The sequence below is a fragment of the Nyctibius grandis genome, chromosome 5 (assembly GCF_013368605.1).
Source record: "Nyctibius grandis isolate bNycGra1 chromosome 5, bNycGra1.pri, whole genome shotgun sequence".
Lineage (NCBI taxonomy): Eukaryota > Metazoa > Chordata > Aves > Nyctibiiformes > Nyctibiidae > Nyctibius > Nyctibius grandis.
The window spans coordinates 56836561-56860195 of NC_090662.1; the positions used below are offsets into that span (position 1 = coordinate 56836561).

At 38.3% G+C, this 23635-nt stretch overlaps 1 protein-coding gene across 1 annotated transcript in view; it reads left to right on the plus strand.

Moving 5' to 3' along the window:
- ANO4 (anoctamin 4) overlaps positions 1–23635 on the plus strand; it is a 232506-nt gene that overhangs the window by 156907 nt on the left and 51964 nt on the right. Inside the window, exons 7-10 of the mRNA XM_068401169.1 lie at positions 4460–4560; positions 4817–4918; positions 7809–7853; positions 13343–13474. Coding sequence (XP_068257270.1) covers positions 4460–4560; positions 4817–4918; positions 7809–7853; positions 13343–13474 — 380 coding nt within the window. The remainder of the gene's footprint in view (positions 1–4459; positions 4561–4816; positions 4919–7808; positions 7854–13342; positions 13475–23635) is intronic.

A 23635-nucleotide genomic window follows, 5' to 3' on the forward strand; every position in this document is an offset into this window, starting at 1 on the left:
ATAATTGACAAAAGACACTAATCTCCATCCTTGATCCTGGAAGACAGCCTACAAATACAGCAAAATGTGGGCTTTTCAAGAGATGTTCAGTGTCAGCGTAACTTTGCTTCCATTCAGACTAACAATGATAACTTCAGAACAGTGCAGTCAGGTCAACGATGAATACAGCTATTTAAATCCTGCCATCAAAAGGAGTTAGAATGCCTGCAGGAGTACATGTGAGTTTAGTAGCTAGGACTTAAACAGCAGTTAACACCACTCTGTGCCCACTTTCAGAAGAAGAATAAGGACCCACCCTTTACAAGTTTTCCTTGGCCTAGCTGATGACCATAACTCACCAAAGAAGGTGTTTATGCTTTTGGAGTTACATAAATGGCCCCTACTTTAGTCTCTTCCACTCCTTATATAGCGATACTGGAGAATAATATGGTGCTTAGTTTTTAAACACGTTTGTGGTTGATTTATTTTCTTTGAAAATACAATGTCTGTATAAACTTATGGTAAAAGAGAAAGGTAGTCTTGCCAGAAGGGCAGTTTTATGATATGTGGGCCTATGGTACTGCCTGTATTCTAGGACTGGCAGCAATGATACGGTACTAAAGTGATTTGTCAGTGAAGCCAGAAAGTTTGGGAATTAATGAACATCTCTGATACAGAGATATGGGCTATAGAAACTTGTGATTATCAAATACTGATCTAGTATTTTCAGGAATTATGGAATATGATTTTCAGCTGAAAAAGGGGAGTAGAAAGAAGAAGGAGGGAAAAATCACAGCTTGTGAAAAATAGTAGATTAATGGCCTTGAGGAATGAAATTCATCATACATTGACTATCTGTAACCTAGACTGGTGATCTGAATTCTACCATACAAACCTGTTTTGAAGATCAGTGTTCAATTAAACTAAATACACCTTGCTAGTGCTTCTCGATCAGAATAATAATTTAAAAAAAGTTCTTGTAAGAAACAAGTTTATGAAGAATGCCATCTTTGCATTGAACATTTTGAAATTGCATGTCTAGAAACTTGTGGTTTTCAATCAACATTTCTCTGGAGAAAAGTACAGTTCTTCCATAGGAAATATTCTTTTCTCTAGCCATTTTCACTCAGTGGGTTGCCCAAAGGCTGCGAAGTCTCTCCCTGTGGAGGTATTCAGGACTCAATGTGATAAGCCCCTGAGTAACCTGATCTAAGTTGGCCCTGCTTTAGCTAGAGAGTTAGCCCAGATGACCCCTAGAGGTCCCTTCCAACCTAAATCCAACCTAATTCCAACCTGTGATTCTCTGTGTCTGATAAGTCTTTTGTTACACTGGGTTTGCACTGCTCTGAAGACCAGAAAGAATGTTACTACTAACCGGAAGAAAAACTGTTGGATGTTCCTCCTCAAGAAATCAGTTTGAAACAACCAAAGTATTTGAACGTTGGTGGCCTGGCAATTATCATAACTCTATTGGCACTGGTGCCGCAGGTCAATTCCAAACACTTATTCCAGTTTTATGTTTGTAAAATGTTTTATCTCATTGTCTGTCCCCTTGATTCCTCTGTTTTTCTTTCTTCATCATCTAGACATCACTTTCTAGCAGATTGGTCATGTCAATAGTCATCTTATTTAAATTTCCAAGGGGAGCAATGTTACATTGATTTTTGTTTGCATGTTCCCATCATATGTGATTGAGTTTACTTCTCCAAACCATTTAATGAGCCAAGCCTCAAAAATCAATTACAAAAGAATGCTCCTCTCCTCTCAATGAAACATTTAGAAGCTGAAGGATACTTTGTCTAAATACTAATCTAACAAAGAGAGTTTAGTAGATTCCATTCACTAAAGTATTTTTGTAACTAAGATGATGTGCTTGATATTTTTTTTTTCAGGTATTTTGATGAGCTATTTTCTCCTTAGGTTAAGAGAATGTGACATTGCATTCTATTACACCTTCATCTGGATTTGTTCTTCTCTTTCCATCTTGTTTCTCTCAGACTTTCTTAGTGCTTTCCTTTATGAACCCTTAACATGAGCAAACCCAAGAGAAACAGATTTCCGTATTAATAATTTAGAAATAATATCTCATTCTTCTGAAAATAACTGAACCTTCCAAATGTATTTTGGTTAGATCTTCTGTTGACAAAGCCGATAAAATAACATTACAAGATACTGAGTAAAAAATATTCTTTAAACATCTGTGTTTTCATTTGTGATAACTATATGGAAGTTTTTTGTGTTTCTGTGTGAAAACGCGTAACACAAGAAATCAAATTTAGATGAAGGCAGTGTTCACTTGTGAAACAGCATCTCTACAAGTTGTGTTACTGTGGCTGCCATATCTAGTATGGCTTAAACTACAATGTGCTGGAAAATGCCTATAAGCTTCCTGTTTAACAGCCATCACTAAATTTACAGGCTGTTTTTAATAAATTTCCTCCATTTCTCAAATTTTATTGGTGTGTCAGGACCATAGTTTCCTTCTGTATATTGGGCTTGTTAGATGGTTCTTTTGAGTTCTGGTGGTTTGTTGTTTTTTTGGGTTATTTTTTAATCTGAGCTGTTTATGTCAGTCCACTGCTGATTTAACCTCATCTTTGAGAGAGTAGTTTGCAGGAAATTTTTAGAGTAGCAGTACTTAGTCTTGGTTTTGTGGTATTTACTCGCTAAAGTCTCATGGGAAAATAAAAGATAATTTGTGAAATGTACCTACAAAGAAAAACATCATTAGAGGTCTGATTTAGAATCCATAAAAGTCAATGGAAAGAGTACAACTGAATTCATTGTCTCTGAAGCAAGTCTCTTGAGGGCACTTTGTTGCTGTTGTATCATTTCATGTTGAAATATTTTTCAGAAAGTCATCAGCAAAAGAACAGCAAGATTTTTTTCTGAAGTTTTTAATACTAGAAAGTCACTTGTTCCATTATGTACTAAATCCATATTTTCATGCAGCCCAATAGTACTTTGGGTACTAATATTTCTGTGTGTCCATTTTTGAGGATTCCAATATTCTATTTCTTTAAAAAAATGTTAATTCTGTAGTGACTAGGTTGGGGTTTTTTTCTTTTTTTTTCTTGTGCTAAAGAAAGTAATATATATGTATCTTAACTGTTGGAGCATTTATTCCTATCACTTCACAAACTAATAATAATGTTCTAGCTACTCTAAGGACATGAACATGCTATAGCAGTTTCAATAATTTCAGTATCTGTCAGGATAGTGGAGGGAAGAATCAAATAGGCATCAAAAGTACAAATGTCAGCCTCACGCTCATATAGTCACTGTAGCTTCCAGATAAACAATATTAGATTTAAGAATTCCCAGTAAGTTGTATTAGCCCAGAATTCTTGCCTGGTTTTCTCAGTCTCGCTTTCCTTTTCTCATACCCTGCACACCTTTACCCATTTCCTGGGTATTCCTCGAACTCAGCCTGTAGTAGTTGTCCCTGTTAATATGATCCATTTAGCTGTCTAAAGTTATAGTATGCAATTTTATGAGAATGTAATCGATTTCCATTAGGATTTGAACAATTCATCTTCCAGTATTAACATGTGGCTGCCTGAGTTCCCACGTCGGCTTCAGCTGACCCTGCTGTACCTTTTTGTAAAGTACTATTTCCCCTCCTGAGTGAAAACAGAGCTAAAATTCTCCTCTTCTCTTTACTGCATATTCTCTATTCTTCACCAGACAGCATTCTGTTAGGTAACAGCCGTTCTGGTGTGAATACCTTATGTAAAGCTCTCTCCATACTACATGCAACCCATAGAAAAGAAGACGGGAGCTCTGCGAAGAGATCTTGCTGGCATAGTCATGGCCCTCGACCTTCCTGGGCAACAAATCTGTACAGTACTATGCTGTGGGCAGCATCAGATTTCCTTTTTCCCGCTGGCTTCAGTTCTAACTTTCAGAATTCACGTGGCCAAGAGTGAAGCTGGAGGAAGGGAAGCTGGAGACCATGGCTCTGTAGCTGGAACCTCATTATTTGTCCACATGGGGCAACAACGATGAGACCACACTGTCATACAAACTTTTCTTGATTGCCAGATGCATCTTCATACATCTGCACTTCTGTGTGATTGCCGAAAACAAGGTCAATTGGCAGAATCAGATCCTGACTTGCCATTTTTCTTTTAGCTGAAGTTCAGGACCAAGCTTCCAGATCCAGATTTACCCACCAACCTTATTGCCACCCCACACTTGTGTAACCCACGACTACACATCAGCCTCCCCTCCATGTTCTCCTTTCCATGTGAAGGAAATGCATGTGCAGGCCAGAAGGGTGTCACAGCATGGCTTTCAGGAAACCAGAAGGAAAATAAGTTGACAAAATACTGATAGCACTACACGTGCTTGAGGAAGAATCAGGAAGAGGGAGGGGTGGCACAAGACCAGAAAAATAGATATTGACCACTGACCACAGCTTCTTTCTTTTTTACTTGAAAAAGTAAGACCTGGGGGATGTTTTGTTTTTCTTTTGCAGTCATCTCTAACAAACAGCGACATCATCTTTGTGAAGTTGCATGCCCCTTGGGAGGTTCTGGGCAAATATGCTGAACTAATGAATGTAAGAATGCCTTTCAGGTAGGTGTAGTTGTATTTTGTCTCAACCTCCAAAGTCACACTATACTATAAAGCTAATGTAATAATAACACCAACATGCACTGGGAAAAGCTCTTCTATAAGATACCACACATCTTTAGAAAATATAAGTGAAGTACCTTAGATACCATATTTATTGCTGTTTCTTGTTAATGCCTGCAATTTCAGTACAATACTGGTGTGAAATTAAGGTGAGCTGTAGCAGTGCAGCTGTTTTCATGGGGTATTCTATCCTTAGGCCCTTTAACCCCTTCAGTGCTGGAGCCCCCTGCATACTTGTGCGCTGCTGTTTTTTAAATGGACATTTCATTGAAATCAATGGGAGGTCAAGAAGATCCAGGTACGTAAGGCAGCACAGAAGGTGCATGTCTGTTGGACGTATCTGGTATGTTCAGCACCTGTAAATTGCTTATATAGTGTGTAATTATGGAAATACAGATTATAAATAAGTATCCCATCTAATAGGAGAACAATTCAGACTATAAATGCTTTTTTTTGTGGAGAAAATAAAGAACTTATATTAAATGCTGCTGATAACCAAATTCATTCCACATTGTCATTCAGATTATTTTAATCATTTATTTAATATTATTTGCATGATGGGCTATGAAATTTCCTATGTAAAATATTGATTTTACTCTGCTGCTTATCAGAACTGTTAAAATAGCATAAAGACTTCAACGGGAGTTGACCAAACCCAATGAACTGAGAGGTCTTGATTCTTCTTTCAATTAGCAGGGTTTATAGATGCATAACTCCATTGATTTTAATGGAATTACTCCTGAGCAAGAAAAGGATCAGACCCAGAACATGTAACTAGTGAGTTTGTGTCCTTTGTAGGATTTCCATTCCTGTTTTCTTCTTGCTTAAGGATCAAAAATGCATCTGATATGAGACAAGCTATAGCAGTACAGAACTTGCTATGAAAAATGGATATGAATTAAGGACAAAATTGCAGGCTTATTCTGTATGTGTTTGGATTCTCATTTTCACAGCAAATCTTCAACTGTTCTCTTCTGTGCTTTTAGTGATAAAGAGAAAAATACAAAAGCTATCACAAGTCATTGCAAGATATTCATGTTCTTTTAAAAAAAGTGTTCCAGCCATAGAAACAATGGGCTGGGCCAAAAGCATACCTCCTTTGATTTCTGTGGCATTCCTTGAGATGAACCTGCCCCAGTAGGAGGATAAGGTTTCATGATTAAGAAATACACCAGGAACTCAGATTTTAGTCACTGTGAGCAGCTTATTCTTTCCTGATCTGAAGTCCCTTTTTTGAAATCTCTCTCTCGGTAGATAGCAAAGTAGATACCATACAGATTATATAAAAAGCATCAAAAATACTAAAGGCTTCTTGACCTGCTTCAGGACCATGGCTTCATTCTTTCCTTATCCACAGAGAGAGAATTATTATAGGATTGTTAAGAGGAAATCATGGTGATTTACTAATGCCTGCTGGGCAGGCTCTTAAATTTTATTTTGAGAGCAACAGTACTGTTTACCATTTAAAAACAAGAACTAACATTTTACAAAATGTCCGCTAGTCTAGACTGCCTGTTTCCAGGTGCCCTTGTCTGACCCCTTGTTGTAAGGGCTACTGATTGCTTACAGGTCCCGATATTTCAGGTTGGAATTGTCCAAGGTCCACACATCAGTGAATAAAATCCTTGCTGTTTCAAAGCAGGGGTGTCAAAACAGTGGATACCTCTGAATATTTGAAGCAAAATCAAGAAGTGGATGGCATCTTCTGAAACACTCAACTTTGACCCTTCTCTGCTTCTGCTGAGTAGAGCAAGATAAATAACACTACCTTGTGGAAGAGTTGGCCAAAGGATGCTGGCCAACATGAAATTGTTTTGAAAATTTCGCTTCACTGGCACAATATGAACACTGATAACAAAAATAATGTCAAAATATTATGTTAGTTAAATTCTAAGTTCTGAAAATTAACATGGAATTCTAACTAGGTTTTTTTCTATAGTTTATAAAGCATCAGTGCTGTCTTATTTTAGAAAGCTCCCAACCATGCTTGCATCCAAGGCACTAACAGCATTCCTACAGTGCATTTAATATACACAAATATTCAGAATGAAAAGTGTGGTGTGAGCCCTTCATTTTCCAGAAGTGGTACAGGTCATTGTTACACCATGGAACCTCTCAGAATATACAGAAACAACTTTAACAATGACCTTCAGCAGATGACAAAGCCTCTGGAGGAGGAAACCAGAGTTCTGGCAGGCACACAAATCTTCCAGTAAGGAGTATCACTCCCAAACCTACACCTAAAAGCCCTCAGATTTCCTTAACTCTCATGAAGATGTGATCTTTCTGCAGAAGACAATGGGTCAAATCCTAACAGCTGTGGTGTTACAGGCATGTATGAGGAGAACAAGAGCTGCCAGCAGCAGAGTGGGACAGGAGGTAGACTCCCTATTCTGGATCTGCACAGGATGGTTAGGGGACCACTCCACCTGGCCGCCCCAGGCAACGTGAGCCCTACAGGGCTGGTCAGGAAGCAGGCCAAGAGTGTGGTCAGCATGTGTCTGCTTGTGTACCCTTGTCTGCTCACTGGTTCCCCACACGCACTCCCATGCAGCTTATTGCACTGGCAACACAAATCATCTGTGCCTGTATGAGGGGCAGAGGGAGTGGATGCATACTTGGGGGACGGTGCTGAGCACATGCTCGTTTGCTTGCATAGCCTATATTCTGTTTCAAGAATGCTGGCACAATGAGCCGGGACCAGTTGTTACCCCAACAGCAAGCACTGGTCCTGGTTGGTACTGCATGTGTTATGGCACATTGCAGCATCAGGTACCACTTCCCTGGCTTTTCTAAGAGGTTCCCCTTGTGTTTCACCAAATGCAGTTTTAATTATTCACTAGTGGATGTGATAGTTTATCCATATTTGTATCAGGCCTATAAAATTCCCGTAACAGGTAACAGTTTATGGACTTCTTTGAAATAGAAACACCTTTGGGTCCCTGTCTTTCACATATGACAAGTAGCAGAAAAAGAGAAGAAAATGCAAAAACGATGACCTTCTTGAAGTTCAAATGCCGCCAGAGTCTGTGTGGCTTCCTGTGACAGTTCTGTTAATCTCTCTTTTAGTCTCTTCCTCCACCTCTTACAGGCTTCTGTCTTCAATCTCCTTTCCTTCCTTGCTAGTTCATACTGTAACTGACGATGGGTTTTCTTCTCGACTGGCTTCATTTTTGCTGTTCTTCCAGGAGAAAAATCTATTACCTGCACCGCCGATACAAGTTCATGAATAGGTGAGTACAATTCTTATGCCAGTCCAGTTTATGTTCATTGGGACCCAATAACAAAAATAACAGTTAAGGTCAAGGTGGGAGGAAAAGTTTATTAGCTGTGTTTGTAGGAAGCGTGGAGGGAGTGATTACACACTAAGACATCTGCAAAAAACAAATACAGAAGTTACATTTTTAAGGCATCTGCCCTGTGAAAGAGGCAATCCATTTTATCAGTGCTGCCTTTTTTAGGAATAAGGAAATATTTTGCAATTGATGGAGTCTTTTAAAGAAGAATAAGTGTGTTAGGACAAACACTATCTCTTTCTTTTCATGTAGCTCATAAGGGAGTTTCTTGGGGTTAAAATACCACAGTTAAGGCTTTTTTTTTTTCATTTCCATGCACCCTGCTTACTTGTAATAACGATGACATTATTTATTTACTGCTTCCTCTGCGGGTATGCTTAGTACTTTGTTGGTAGATAGGAAGGCAATGAACCAAGTTCATCCCTGGTGTAATGTTACTGAGTTTGAGAGATGAGTATTTTTTAAGTATTTTTTAAGTATTAACCCTTTACAGAAAGGGTTATTAGACATTGGAATGGGCTGCCCAGGGAGGTGGTGGAGTCACCATCTCTGGATGTGTTTAAGAAAAGACTGGACATGGCACTTAGTGCCATGGTCTAGTTGACAGGGTGGTGTAGGGGCAACGGTTGGACTCGATGATCCATGAGGTCTCTTCCAACCTGGTTGATTCTGTGATTCTGTAAGAATCTTCAAAGTGCTTTCACTTAATTATTAAATATCATTAAGTTATGTTTCATGCCTGTTTTATGCCTGACTTAATGCAATGAAAAACTTCCAATGCTGCAGTTTGCATTTTCTTTTTGATACCTTGGACAATTAAATGAAAATATTTCCAAAAAGCCTAAAACATACACAGGCTTGGCAAAGACCAGATCATATATTAGTATTTAATGCCACAGTGCTGTTGATGGAGTTTTTAAAAGGGTCTAGCATTTGATTTACTGTCTCCCTCTGAGGTCAGTGGAAAAACTCCCATGAACCTCTGAGAGAGAAGAATTAGCTTTGAAAAATCTGCATTTTGGTGTAAACAGCTGTATCACTCCTCAGCTAATGTCAGTAGATGAACACCCATGGGAAAATAAATCACATATTATCACTCTGCTGTATGAGCATATTAAAAAGCAGTTTGTATATTAAATTCCATCACACTGTGCTGGTGACTTGAGAGTACCAGCATTGATCTCATGTTATAGTATTTGCTTCTTTATATTAGTAAGGACCAAATGGGCTCTTTGTGGAGTTCAGACATTTTACCTAGTTGTCACAGGCTCATAGATGCACAAAATTCTTCTAAAGTTTGTTGATGCTCCCCACGTTACAATAAATACTATAGCACCTGTTAACTTTGGAATTTGTCTTGATTTTAATTAAGACACGGCTGCTTTAACTAAAGTAATAGATTAAAAGGAAGGAGTAGATGAAGAGTCTAACATTTATATGTGGTGTAAGAAGTTTTGCTTTCCATTCATTTTCTTGTGAATCAGGATGAGGTTTGAAGTCAGTATGGGAAAAGGTATGATCTTTTTCTGGTATTTTAGTTCCTGAGTGATGACAACACTTGGCTAAATTCAATTTTTACGTTCAGGGCTATAAACAGCTGCTTGAGGCAGAAAAGCTATAACTGAATAGTCCCAGTAGAAAAAAAAGAAAACATACTCAGCTTTATTTTCATTTATGTCAAACTCAGATATACAGCTTTAATAAAAGTATCTATTTCCTCTACTTCCAGTTCAGTGAAGATTACAAGTAACTGAAACCTTGGTCCATTTTTTTGAGCTAAGCCAAACATTATATTGACATTCAAGCAAAATCTGTTTTAGGGAGGACTTTTATTACAAGGTAAAACCCAGAGCAAGTCACTTGCAACTTGTCAATCTGACTTGAATTTTCTCTCTGAAAAATTCTAGTGATCCCAAAATTAAAAATATCAAAACTTCGCTTATGTATTCTAGAGAAAAGAAGGGGTATCAGGTACCTATACAGTACCTAGAACTCTGCCTGTATTGTGGTTAAAAACTAAACTAAGACAATATTTAGCATTACAATATGCGTTAAGCTTTATCAAAGCTGAACTAGAGATAAAAAACAGTCTTGATTTAAAAATATTTTTTTCCTAACTTCCTCTATCTTCTGAAAAAATGACTCTATCCCTACCCCACTTCCTAGTGAGAAAACAGTTTCTCTGAAATTATTTGAGAAACCCTTTGTGTGAGTTAAGCACTTGTATCTTCAGAAAGAGGATACTGCGTAAAGACTAGACCTGGAGAGCAGGGACAGGATTGAAGTGGAAGAGACTCCGTCTTTGTGACATTATGTGAATTAAGATGAAGAATTTTTGCCATGTGAGGCTAAGAAGTGTTTTTAAAGAAGGAATTTAAGAAGGATATTATCATCAGATCTTCCACTCTCCTCTTTCATTGTGGCTAACTCTACAGTGCCTCATATTGTTCTTGTTTAGGTTGCTCCACTTTCCAAACACCGTTTCCCTATTCAGCTGCATATATAAGCTTCTCCATAAGGGAAAGTGAGGCACGGGTTAGCCTTGAAGAAGCAATAAAACACAGTAGATTTTTAAAACTGTGTGTCTGCTTGTTAGCACCAACACCGCTTTTTCAGTTTTTTTTTTTTGAGAGGTGCTCCTGTAGTGTATAAAGCCTGCACTGCTGACTGATGGCACTGTTGGAGTGGCCTGGAGGCAATTTAAGAGTTTGGTCATTTTTCTTTTCCAATGAGATAACGAGGGCTTTTTTCTCTAGGGATGGCTTTGCTGTACTGTATGTTCTGGGCCTTGCAGAAAGGGTTTGCAATCTTTTCAGACCTGTTTGCCAGCAGGGAAGGAACAGGCTCACTGAGCATGCCAAATAATCTGAGCCTTGGGAATGGCAAACCAGGCAAATTCTGGGTACACTCAGTGAGAAGCCAACATGAATAATGCATTGCTTTTAAGTGGGGAAGGCACTCTGTGTGTGCTGTGCGTGCATGCATGGTGTGATAAACCTGCAGCACACGTATCTCAAATGTGCACATTGACTTGCAGGATGAGTGCGAAAGGATTGCAGATTAGCAAGGGTGTTAATGGCTTAGAGAATTCAAATTATTTTGGTCAATAAATAAGCATGGAATGGGATATTTAGAAAACCTGCCTGATTCCTCTTCCCTTTTCTACACCCAGAGTCACTAAGCCTTCTGAATATACAGTAATTCAGAGCTTGTGGCCTTTATGGAGGGAAAACTGGAGGCCAAGAGAAAGGGAATTCCCCTGGAGAAAACTTACTTTTCCCTTGTCATTCCTATCAGTGTCTGCACAGACTAGCTCAAGGCTGTCAGGCTGGATGCTGGAACTGGAGAGTTGCAGTTGGTCAGGCCCTTTACAGCGCTGGGATCTCACATCTCGCCTGTGCTCGGGTACAGACATTTGCAAACTACCTCCTCCTGCACTCTGAACTGCTGGGCAAGTGTAATACAGCCCGTGAAGAGTTTATGATTAATTTCATATAAGTCTTATGTTCACATACACATTCCAGTTCTTCCAAACAGTCACGATGGTAAATTTGTCACTCCACCATGCTATTCCCAGAATGGGAATACACAAATGGTACCAAAATGTAGAGCTAATTTGTTTACAATTTTTAAATGTGCCCATGTTTAAAAATTATCCTTAGCTTTCTTATCCAAGATAAAAATACCTGATGGGAGAAAGTTAAATATTCCAGGAAATATTATATATATTTTAAATGAAAATATTTAATAATCTCCCCCTGTACTCAGCACTGGTGATGCCGCACCTCAAATACTGTGTGAATACTGTGTTCAGTTTTGGGCCCCTCACTACAAGACAGACACAGGTGCTGGAGTGAGTCCAAAGAAGAGCAACGAAGCTAGTGAAGCATCTAGAGAACAAGTCTTATGAGGAGCGGCTGAGGGAACTGGGGTTATTCAGCCTGGAGAAAAGGAGGCTGAGGGGAGACCTTATCGCTCTCTATGACTACCTGAAAGGAGGTTGTAGTGAGGCGGGTGTTAGTCTCTTCTCCCAGGTAACAAGTGATAGAACAAGAGGAAAAAGCCTCAGGTTGCTTAAGGGGAGGTTTAGATTGGATATCAGCAAAAATTTCTTCACTGAAAGGGTTGTCAAGCAGTGGAACAGGATGCCCAGGGAAGTGGTGGAGTCACCATCCCTGGAGGTATTTAGAAGATCTGTAGATGTAGTGCTTAGGGACATGGTTTAGTGGTGGACTTGATGCTCTTAAAGGTCCTTTCCAACCAAAACGATTCTATGATTCTACGATAATTTCACGACACTTTCCCACACACAGCTGCTTGGGTATGGATTGCCCTCCCTCAAAGTGGCTGTGCAGAGCTCACAGCATTTGCCTGTCATAGAGTTATTGTGCTGACTTCTGTCAAAAGAAATGAAACATCTTCATTTCCAGTCCTTGAGCTTCATCCAGAACCGGACTTAAAAGTTCAAAGGATGTATGTTCATGCCCTTTAGCTGCAGTCCTGGAAAGATGCATCCATTGACTGAAGTAATGTGCATAGTACATAATTTGTAGTCTATGATTTTTCAGGCAGTGATCACTGATTAGAACTTCAAAGTGTTAGGAACTTCTGAGAGAGTAGGGCTCATTGTGCCAGACACATCTCATCTTTCTTATGTGTTTTTTATAACAACATTTCAGTTTGGATTTGAATTTGATCTATATTGTCTTCTCCAATCAGCTCTGATTCTCCCCTTTCCCTTCATTTCACTGTGCATCTTTGCATGAGTGCACTTACAGTTAAATCTGCCCTTTCTCCAGCTTGATCTTAGTTTGCTTTCACCTTCTAAATGTAAGAATCTGCAGAGCAGTCACCTATTAATCTATACACTGAGTATTCTGGTTTCATGGAGGTTGTAGTATTGCAAGACACTACAATTGAACCAAATGAACAAAGTAGCCTGTTTTTTATAGCATCAATTGTGAGGTAAGAATCCGTACGGAGAGTAGTAAAGGGATGCAACTTGCTGAGGTTTAGCTGCCAAAGCTCTCTGTCACAGTCGCTGCTGTTTTAATGTTTATATGTCCAAAGTCTAATGGGTCAGTTAAGCCTGAAATCTAAAGTAACTGAAAAGCTGAGAAATAAAGGTTTAGAGAGTTGCCAAGAGCTTACTGGGCTTAGTAAGATTTATAGCAGCATATGCCATCAACATTGTTTTTCTGTTGAGACAAGATAAGATGCTCCTCCACTGAAAGCTGGTTATTAATAATCAAGTTCAGCATGTATAATTTCATCTGCCTCAAAAAAGTCAAAAGGCATTGCATCCTTTCTAGTTTTAAATAATAAGTGGCCTAGTTTGCCAGCATGTGTTCTTTGTAAGTAAGTGTTCTGTAATGTCATGAAAAAACACTATGATCTCAAATGCTCACACTTTTCATGTGCTACAGGATCGAGAAACAAATAAGCAGGTTTCGAGGATGGTTACCTAGAAAGCCAATGAAACTGGACAAGGAGACACTGCCAGATCTGGAGGAGAATGACTGCTATACTGCTCCATTCAGCCAACAAAGGATCCATCAGTGAGTGTTTTATTATATCTTAATTACAAGATGAAAACTTTTCCTTCTGGATTCACCCTGGATAAAATCAATTTCTTAGTTCATGTCTTAAAGACTAGTATCTTCAAATTAGTTCTTTGTCACAAAAAGGGAGAGATTGAGAGTACTGAGAGAGCATAAAGTCTGTCTACATTTCTCATAATCAAAGGTCTGGCTTAAAGCTAAAGGAAATCAATGGAAAAGTTCCTTTTAATTCACTGGAATTTCAATTACATCCCTAAAGTAGTCAAATGGCTAATTCTCTTTCAGATCAGAATTGCAGTTGTGCTTTATCACTTCAAGATGTGATTAAAACTTCTCTTTCAGCATTTCTATGTCTTTAGCATAACCAAAATTAGTCCTTCTAACACTGATGGTTGAAATAAACTAGTACTGCATTTTGTTCCTAGTTACGACTGTAGAACAAACAGAACTCTAAAGAAAGCAGAGAATGTTATTTTGTTTGTATTTCTCTGTCTTTCACTTTTATGGAAGCAACACTGCTTGCAAAATGCCAGTGTTAAGATTTATCAGTGACGCTTGTCCAAGGATACCAATGGCACCAGTGTTGCACCAATGCCGCTAGAGTCATGAAGCTGGTGAAGGGTCTAGAGCACAAGCCTTGAGGAGCGGCTGAGGGAACTGGGGTTGTTTAATCTGGAGAAAAGGAGGCTGAGGGGAGACTTTATCGCTCTCAACATAGTGAGGGGAGTGTCAGTCTCTTCTCCCGAGTAGCAAGTGACAGGATGAGAGGAAATGGCCTCAAGTTGCGCCAGGGGAGGTTTAGATTGGATATTAAGGAAAAATTCTTCACTGAAAGGGTTGTCAAGCACTAGAACAGGCTGACCAGGGAAGCGGTGGAGTCACCATCCCTGGAGGTAATTAAAAGTTGTGTAGACGTGGTGCTTAGGGACATGGTTTAGTGGTGGACTTGGAAGTATTAGGTTTAGGGTTGGACTTGACGATCTTAAAGGTCTTTTCCAACCAAAATGATTCTATGATTCTATAAGTAGTGTCTTTCCAAATACAGCACAAAAACAAAAACAGGTGCAAATCTCCAGGGAAATTTCAGTAGAAGTCTGCTCCTGGCACCAGTCACCAGCCAGGGTTATCTCCATTAAATGTCTGTGCCCTGAACAGACATCAGGTTCAGACTACAGTCTTCCGATACTTGAGTAAAAAGGTAGGTCAGTAATTGTGCGCTACAAGAAAATTTAGTGTAGATTAGTTCACTAATAGACTAGTGATAATATAAAATGAAGAAATTGGGATATCTGGGTTGATATTTTTATTAATAGTAATGCTAACTATTAACTTCCCTTAAAATTACAGCACATAAGACAGGTTTTTTTGTGTCTGGAAGGAGAATTGACATATATGAATGAGAATATTCTTTTCATTCTTCTGCCTTGCTCATGTTTGTGTTGGCAGGGGGGCTGTTATTAAATACTGTGTTAGTTTCATTAACATTCCTGCTGTTGTTTGGCACTTCTTTTACGTCATTGTAGACTTTGAAGCTCTACTACCCAGCAGGTGTGACATTTTCTGTTTTGATTTCTGTGTAGTCTTCCATTCCTTTTGTGTGGGGACTGATAAAATGCTGGCTGAGCTGCCCTCCTTCTCCCAAAAGCTGCTGGCTCTGACAAGATGCTTGTGTTCCCATCATGCTCTAGCCTGTTGGCTGTGTCTGTCTTATTCTGCTTCACTAAAATTTTGGAATATAATTACTTGTTCAATATTGATCTAGTGAGTTGCATGCAGGCTTTTAATTGTTCCAAGAATTTAAGGGTACGTTGATAAGCAGAGCATTTCAGGAACATCTTTAGTATGTGCTTTTAATCTTTGATTGTGGAGTGCGAGTATCAAATAGTTGGAAATGTAAAGTTAAAAAGAATTATTTTATTAGTATCAGTTAACAGTCAAAAGTGTATTATGTTGGGGTTCACTTACTTTATACAAATTGCTGCTTACTTTATGCAAATTACTGCTTCTTCCAAGATAAACACAAACATTCTGTTGAAAGACCTGTATATAATGAGTCAGTAGTAAAGATGCCCACCCATCACCAAACAGGGGGAAAGTATGAGTAGAAATGGATTTTTTTGTGTTTATCCCAACACATATTAACTGATGTAGCAGTTGCTATGACTGGCACCTTCATTTGTCTGTCAGTTATGCCAGATGAGGTTTGATCACTAAGAAAATAATTTCTCTTTCACCTCTACCCACTGCTAAGTGTAGTAACCTTCACAAGGGCAGCACTGATAATTGTTGCCTCCTCAGAACAGTAACACAAATGCTCTGAAGTTGATAAAAGTCTGCCTCCGTATTAGATTAAAGCTTGAGTCTTCAGTTGTCTCTGTAGCATTACATAAGCTTTTACTTGCTTTTTAACAAGTAAAAAAGTTACTAATTGAATATAATTTTTTTTAAACTTGTCAGGGCTTTTGTTTAAATTTCTAACCCAGAGCCCAACAATACTGTTTTAGGAACGTGAAGATAGTTACTGAAATTCTCGAGCTGCAGAAATGAAGAATTGCCATCTACAACAATGTTACAATAATTTAGCTTGCAGTTTGTCAGTGGTAAGAAAAGTCCATGCATTTTTATATTTGGTGTAGTTAAGGTTTTGCTAGAGTGCTCTTACCATAGCATATTGCCATTACAACACAGGCTACATAATTGTCACGGGCAGTTACTTGTGGAGTTCAAATTGTCTTCAAGAAGTACATCATCCTGTAGGCTAGAATAACAGTGACAGTCTCTTCCCTACTCTTGGGCTTTTAGATGTGACACTGCATCCCTTTCCATCACACACTTGTGCCAAAACGTGATTCAGACAGAACATGCACAGGACATGGTGGGTCCCAGTACCACATCAAAGCTCAGCTGGCTAACCTCAGTGTGGTTTAAGACTTTTCATCGAACACAGGGCCATTTTTTGAGGAAGGAAAATGTTTATAACACATTGAGTTCTTGAAGTCCTCAGAGAATGGAGAATAAACACAAGGCTTTCAGTCCTTGTGCACTGTGTTAAGGTGGTACCTGAAAAATGTCACTAGTGTCTGCTTTTTATCAGATCTTATGTACAGATTTTAAGTTTCAAGTTTATAATAAAAAAAGATAAAATTTTCTTGCAAATCTGGAATCCTAAGTGAGAAGAAGAGATGAGTGGGAAGCACATTAAACTGCTCTTTAAGAAATAGCCACAGGAGCTTAAAACATATAATCAGTCTTCTAATTACACTAACAAGGATTTTTCTGGCTATTGTACAAGTATTTATGGAGAGCAAGATATGTACTTTTGCCAGTTGAACATATCTAGGATTTCTGTGTTGTCATAAATCAATGTTTATCCAAGACATGCTGAACAATTGCTTAATGGCCATGTAGTAAATCACTCACAAATACAACAATGTTGGAAGTATAAATCTCCATATACTGAATTTTCAGATAAGATCTCCATGTCCTCACTGTAGGTTTTGCCACATACCATAGCTGGAGGTTGCAGAATTCTTCCTTCTATCCCAGTTTTATGTGCTTTTAATTTTCTAAAAATATTATTCCTTAAATATTTGTATGAGCTTGTCCAGGTTTGATGTTTGTCCAAATATTGCAATGTGACAATTTGGGTCTGGAATTTCTTATTTCTTCCTTTCTTCATAGCCTCGGACATTTTTCACCTCAGCAAAGAAAAGGCAGTTTATCTTTTTTGATCTAGTCACAGTTTTCACATCCAAGTCTCCAGTCTTGATACAGATAATGTTTGAAACATGGTCTGAGTCTTCATTTGTGCCAGCTGCTTTTAAAAGCATGGAATGACAGATGACTGACAGTACTTACAATGCAGAGTCTGTGGAGGAAAATAGTTAAGACCAAAATGAGCAAGGCCTGATCAGGTCTTTTTTCAATAGCAATTAGTATTTTTGAAATACTGAAGTACAATGAGCATGTGCAATTTTAGTAGTTCATGTTGATGGTAATTTTCTTTCTTGCATTTTTCTTTCCCATTCAGATGGAAAAGGCCAGATGTGGAGAAAGGCTAGCTTCCAGAAAAAAAACTAAATTTTTGTTAAGAGGCACAGTTAACCATCTGCCCTCCCTCTAAAACAGACAAAGAAGAAAACTGCAAGAATCACATTTGTGAGAAGTGCCTGTAACTTTTGCAGCATGGCTCTAGGTTTTCTAGACGGATTATGGCATACCTTATAGGGTATATCACAAAATTGTCAATACAAAAGAAGACCAAAATTAATCTTATTTCCTAAGTAATAGGAAATCTCTTTTTGGAGGAAAGAAACTTTGCCTGACTGAAGCAAGCATTTTGTTGGAATTGTGTGGAATACAAAATTATAATTTTCAGAATAGACTTCTGGGTAGTATCTCTCTTCCACAGCCACAACTTGGGAAGGGCTTTATTTATGCCAAAGTATTTCTTCTGAAAATTATCAGTTACAAGAATGCACAGTTCACAATATGTGTAAAATGTTTTCCATCAGACATACTAGGACAGTAACTGTATCAATTAAACAAAAATGGTCCTGCATACCAGAGGTTAATGGAGTTATTCTCATTTGTACTATGTCCCCTTGTGGTACATGAGGATCTTGTCCTGTATCTCTGTCAGACTTCCAAGATACGTGTTTCTCAGACTGGAGTTACATTTTAAACTTTCTCTGATGATCAGGTTGGCCCTAATAAATCCCATCTGCACCAAGAGGATCTGTGCCCATGTCCCCCTGAGCTGCTTCTCCCCAAGATCATGGATGGGTCAGGGAGCTGCCATCACTGGAGACGAGGCACAGGGCTGCATGGACGCTTAATTGTTTTGAACCAGGATAGTCATTCTTGGGTTTCTATACATCTACAGTATAATAATTATACATTTGCAAATGGCTTTTTATAAGCAGGGAATCACAGTTCTGTAAGATTCCTACTCTTAAACAAATCTTTGTGCAACTAGACTTGGAAACACCCTGTAATGGGTTTTTTATATTCTCACTGATTGTGGAAGTTTTAATTGCCTGCCAAACTGAATGAAACATGGCACCCCTGGAAAATACATAAAGCTCATTCTATCTCAGATGAATAGTCCTGAGTGAACCAATTTAAATTAAGAAGTTATTTGGGTGGCAGGGTCATGTGGGGGGAAGGGCAGCGGAAGGTGGAGGAGAGATTCAGCACTTTCACGACTCTCTATTTTACTTTAGCAGTTTTGAGGCTGTGATGTGCCAAATCTGAAACAGACAAAGCCACTAATACATTCTTCATCCCAAAGTCATCCTGTTTTACGCACATGATGTGAAAAATCCCTGATAACCATTAATAAACATTTTCTTTTAGATGAACAAAAAAGCTGCAGCCTTAAAAGTCAAGCAAAATGAAAATAAACAGAAAGTGGTAATAATATACCCATTTTCAAACAAACTACTGGGATGTGTGGTAATATTCTCACTGGAATACTGCAGGCTCATCTTGCTGCTGCTGCTACAGCTGATGATTTTCTTTCTCTGATGTTAAATGAGGTACAAACCTGATAAAGCCTCAGCCAACAACAGCTAGCTACTGCCACTAATTTACCTGGGATTGCAGAGGATTGGGCATTACTCCTGTACTGAAGAATACACTTCTAATATAGTGAATGCTACTTCAGACAACATCTGTGCTTAGTTTGTTGCTTCCAGCAACAGACATTTGCTTGGAACATACCTTTTCATATGGTAAGTGTGAGACATTGAATGTGTTTCAGTGTCTGGGGATCCCATGGAGCAAAGATGCACATTGACACATGCATGCACACATCCTCGCTTTGTAGCTTTGTAACCAGACTGTGGGTGCTCAGCTTTCAGCTTCTGTATCTTACCAGTACAGCAGAAAATAGCCTTTTCCTGCCTTTTGCTTCTCCAAAATAAATTGAAAAGTAAACCCACTTTTTTCCAAATGGGTGTTAGACAAAGATTCAAGAGCTAAATTTACCCCTAAAGGGTTTGTACAACCTGCAAAATTACCAAAGAGAAGGCATGAATATGAATTCATCGGCAGTTTGCCCCTGGTTGAATTCACATTGATTTGAGGGGCTTCTTTAGATGACAGTTAGTTTTGCTGTGCTTTGTTATCCATGGAAAGATAGTTTGAAATCTCCAGTTCAGAGTCTAATTAAGAAAGCTACAAATATAATTTCAAAGCAATTAACCTTCACTGACTCTTCATGTCGCTTACAGTATGAATGTAAGAGCAATATTTCCACAATGACATTTTTAAAAGGGACTTTAATTAAGGATCAGCTCTGGAACCTTTCCTGACAGAAGTGCTCTCATTATCTTCATTGGGATTTTCCTTTTGTATAATGACAGCTCATACTAAAAAGACTTACAGGACCAGGCTAATGGTCCTGGCTTTATTATCTACTGGCTTTATTATCTACCTATACCTTAACTTCACAGGTAATAAAAATAATAGTGTATTAATCCTTATTTATTTTTTATCTTACGAATGAGGTGACAAAGTGATCCAAACCTTCAACTGAACTGTCTCCTAAATAAAGCCTGAACCCTTACCACTGAAATTCTAATAGGGGCAGCAGAAAACAGAACAGCTGAGGAAACTGTTCCATCTGAAAGCAACAAGGGTTTTCTAGAAAGCCTCTGCCTTGTGCAGTTTATAGCTTAGCTGCCTTGTGCAGTTTATAGCTTAGTAATGTCTGATGAATGTTTATCTACACTTAGTTTGGAAATGCCTTCAGCTCTGGCCCCTTGAACTGAAATTTGAAAGGTGAGATTCTCCATAGACTGAGAAAGTCTTCTCTGAATTCCTCATTGGATGCTGTAGACCATGAAATAGCCTTGATGGCTATTCTATGAATATGGTTCACTGCCCCCATTCAGAAAGAAGACAACCAGGAGCACAAAAATTTTGGAGGAAGAAATGGCCATAAATTGTGGGAGAGAAGAGTGGTGGTAGAGAGGGGTAAGTCCCTCACTGATCTGCATAATTCTTACCTGACAAGAGCAACTCCTGTGACTTCAGAGATAAATTGAAACTTCCCTGGCACTGTCCTAATTTGTGTTAACCTCTAACTGGGATGTTGTAACATAGTTACAACTACTTGAGATATTCTCAACCTTTCAATGCCTCCCACTCATGTCTGCCTATTTTTGTTTCCTGTGCCAGAGCTCCCTGCCTGCTTTGTTATGGCGATACTGCCCTTTCTGGGGCTACTCTACAGAAAATTTCACAGAAATTATCTGAGTATTTGAGTTAAACAAAAGAAAATAACCCCATGATTTTTATATTCAAAAACAGGTGAGGATTATTTTTAACCTTTACCACACGCAATTCCATCCTAAAACAATGGTATTGTTAGGGATAGTCCAGGACATCCAGAGGACTCATTTTGGCACTCCTTTTTCACCTTTGGTGAACTCTAGCATCTCTTCTGCATCCATGTCTCCATAAGTAATGTTGGAAAACACTGAAGAACATGTTCTTGGCCTACTCTAGTCATGGTGAGTTCTTCCTCTCCTCTGCCCCTCCTGCCCTCAGATGCCTTTTACTGGCACAAGGATGGGCAGAGCAGAACCTCTGCAGCTCTTATACTCCCATGTGCTTTAGGACTGCTTCAGCTAGTTCTGGAATAGGCAGAGCTCTTCATGGCAGTTATTACACTGAGGTGTTGACATCTTGGCCACGTGAGATCAAAAGCTGTAATAACATGATTGCTAAGTTTACAAATGAATGCAAATGACTAAAGTGTTTGTTTAAATGAATAGTTCTTATTTCTTTTTATGATTGCATAATGTTTGATTTTTGCCTTTTTTTCATTCATGACTCATGAAAATAGAAGTGACTAAATGCAGAAAAACTATTAACCTGCTTGTCCAGAAAAGTTGTTGAAATAACTACCTTTAGTTGCAGTATGACATAGTCATGATAACTGATAGGCAAAATAACCTTATATCACAAGAATAGATTGACATTATTCGTGTCACCTGGATCAATGTTGCTAGTTTCCCACATAAGGTGATTCAATTCTCAACTGAAACCTACAAGAACTCATAGCTAAGTCAGAATGAAAATTACTGTGCTGTTTTGATTTTATAAGCTATCTTCACAGTTCTTTAATATTCAATGCTGTCTGGGAGGTGAGATCTTGGAGAGGAAAGTCAGACGTTAAAAGAAAATGAAACAAAATGGGAAAACCGCTGAATCTTCATTTCTGGTTTACTACTGTCTTTTAATTTGTTTCTGCTGCTGGCCTAATGGCCTAATAAAGAGGTCCAGCTTCAGCTGGAAATAGTGCTGTTCTATCTGCTTCAGAGCTTAGATTGGTTTTTTATCTAATTTCCTTAAGCATTAAGACTTATGTGATGACAATATTTCCTTTTTGTCAAAGCCCTCCTAATAATTATTATTTTACATACTGATTACTTTCAACTATATTTGGTACAGGTGTAGCTGTCTCAAAGATAAGCAACAGTCTGTCTTTGTGAGTATCAGCACCTTGAAATGGAACAGTGGCTCAAAATTGTGCCTATACAGAAAAGGCAGTGGCCAGTGCACACCAATTGTATATGCTGTTTGGTAGCAGCCCATTGGTAAATCAGCATGCACATGGTGGTCAGCCAATATGCATAAATCAACTTACTTTCAACAGGTACTGTAGGGCACATGTAGGACTTTGGGAACAGTAGGTATGTGGGAGGAAGCCAGAAGTACAGTACTGAGTAGATTGTGGACACAGAAATTACCTGTGAGTATCTGGTGTGGAGTGGGAAAGGAGACATGAGATAGTAACCTCTAGAAAAACAGGTTTCATTAATTATGATGCTCATGGAGCAACTTGTCTTTTATACTTCTGGAATTTTTCTATTATCTGCCTTTGAAGCTGAACATAAGGAACTTAAATATTGTCTTGCACGGAAAATGCGGCAGAGAATTTTGATAACAAAATGTGAGCATATGGAGTCCCCAAAGCCCAGAAGTTGAACTCCTTGCCAGTTTTTCCAAATGACTGTGGAGGTGCAAAGCCACGTATGATTTCTCCTCAGTAAAGATTCATTCTGAAAAAGCGGTTTTTCATTTGGGTAAAATTACCTGAGGGGAAAACTGAGGAGTGGATCCCATGTTGTGCAGAAGAGAAGGTGACGTAAGTCCATGCCAAGCTCCCTATTAAGATGATGTTTATTAAAATCAGATTTGTCTAGTGTGCAGTCCTACAGGCTAGACTCTGTATGACATCTCTATGATTTTACAATTTTTTTAATCAGTTTATTCAATACCCTAGCTCTTCACCAACACAGAGGAGGAAAAAAATCTCACCTCCTATCCAAAGTATTTTTAAAAATATGAACCTTTCTGTTCAGTCAGTTACTAAGGACCACATTTAAAAAAATATTTTATTTCCTCAATATATGCACAGGCCTACTTAATCAGAAACTCCATCCATTTATCTGCTTATTCAAGTGTCTAAATGACTTTCACAGTCTATGCTGAAGCCCTACACACTTCAAGCAACTGTAAGAATTCTTTAGCAATATTTAACTGACAAGTTGAAACAGTATTTCTAAACACTTATATTGTTTGCATTTTTCCAGTGATTATTATGATATGCTAAAATATCTTATTTTCCTTGAGTATGTTTATTGGGATTAAGAAATCTATATAAAATATATTATGCCAGCCAATCTAATCAATACAATATATTTTGTGGCTTTTTAAAAAAAAAAAAATCCTGGACTCATCACAATTCTGTCTAAACTATTGAACCTGCATTCATACATAACTCTGTAAGTAGCTTCTGAAAACTAATTTTCTACTCTATTTTAGCTTCCGGGACCAAACACAGGAGTATATAATATTTTCTGTTTCTAACATAGTATTTGATTTTCAGTAAGAGTGGTTTACTAAGTAGATGTTTCCATCTGACTCTTAATGGTAAAACATAATAAAGAAGCCTGAAATAGAAATCAAATGTGGATTTCTACAGCTGCACTTACAAATCTTATGCTTTTGCAATTTTTTCTGCAAGTATTTTGCAGTTTTCAGTGAGTTATCTAAAAGTGATGCTTAACAAAATGAATGCTTTAGTATCTTTGATTGTTCTCCAGACTTCTCCATGTAATTCTTTGTTAGTGAATGAGTACT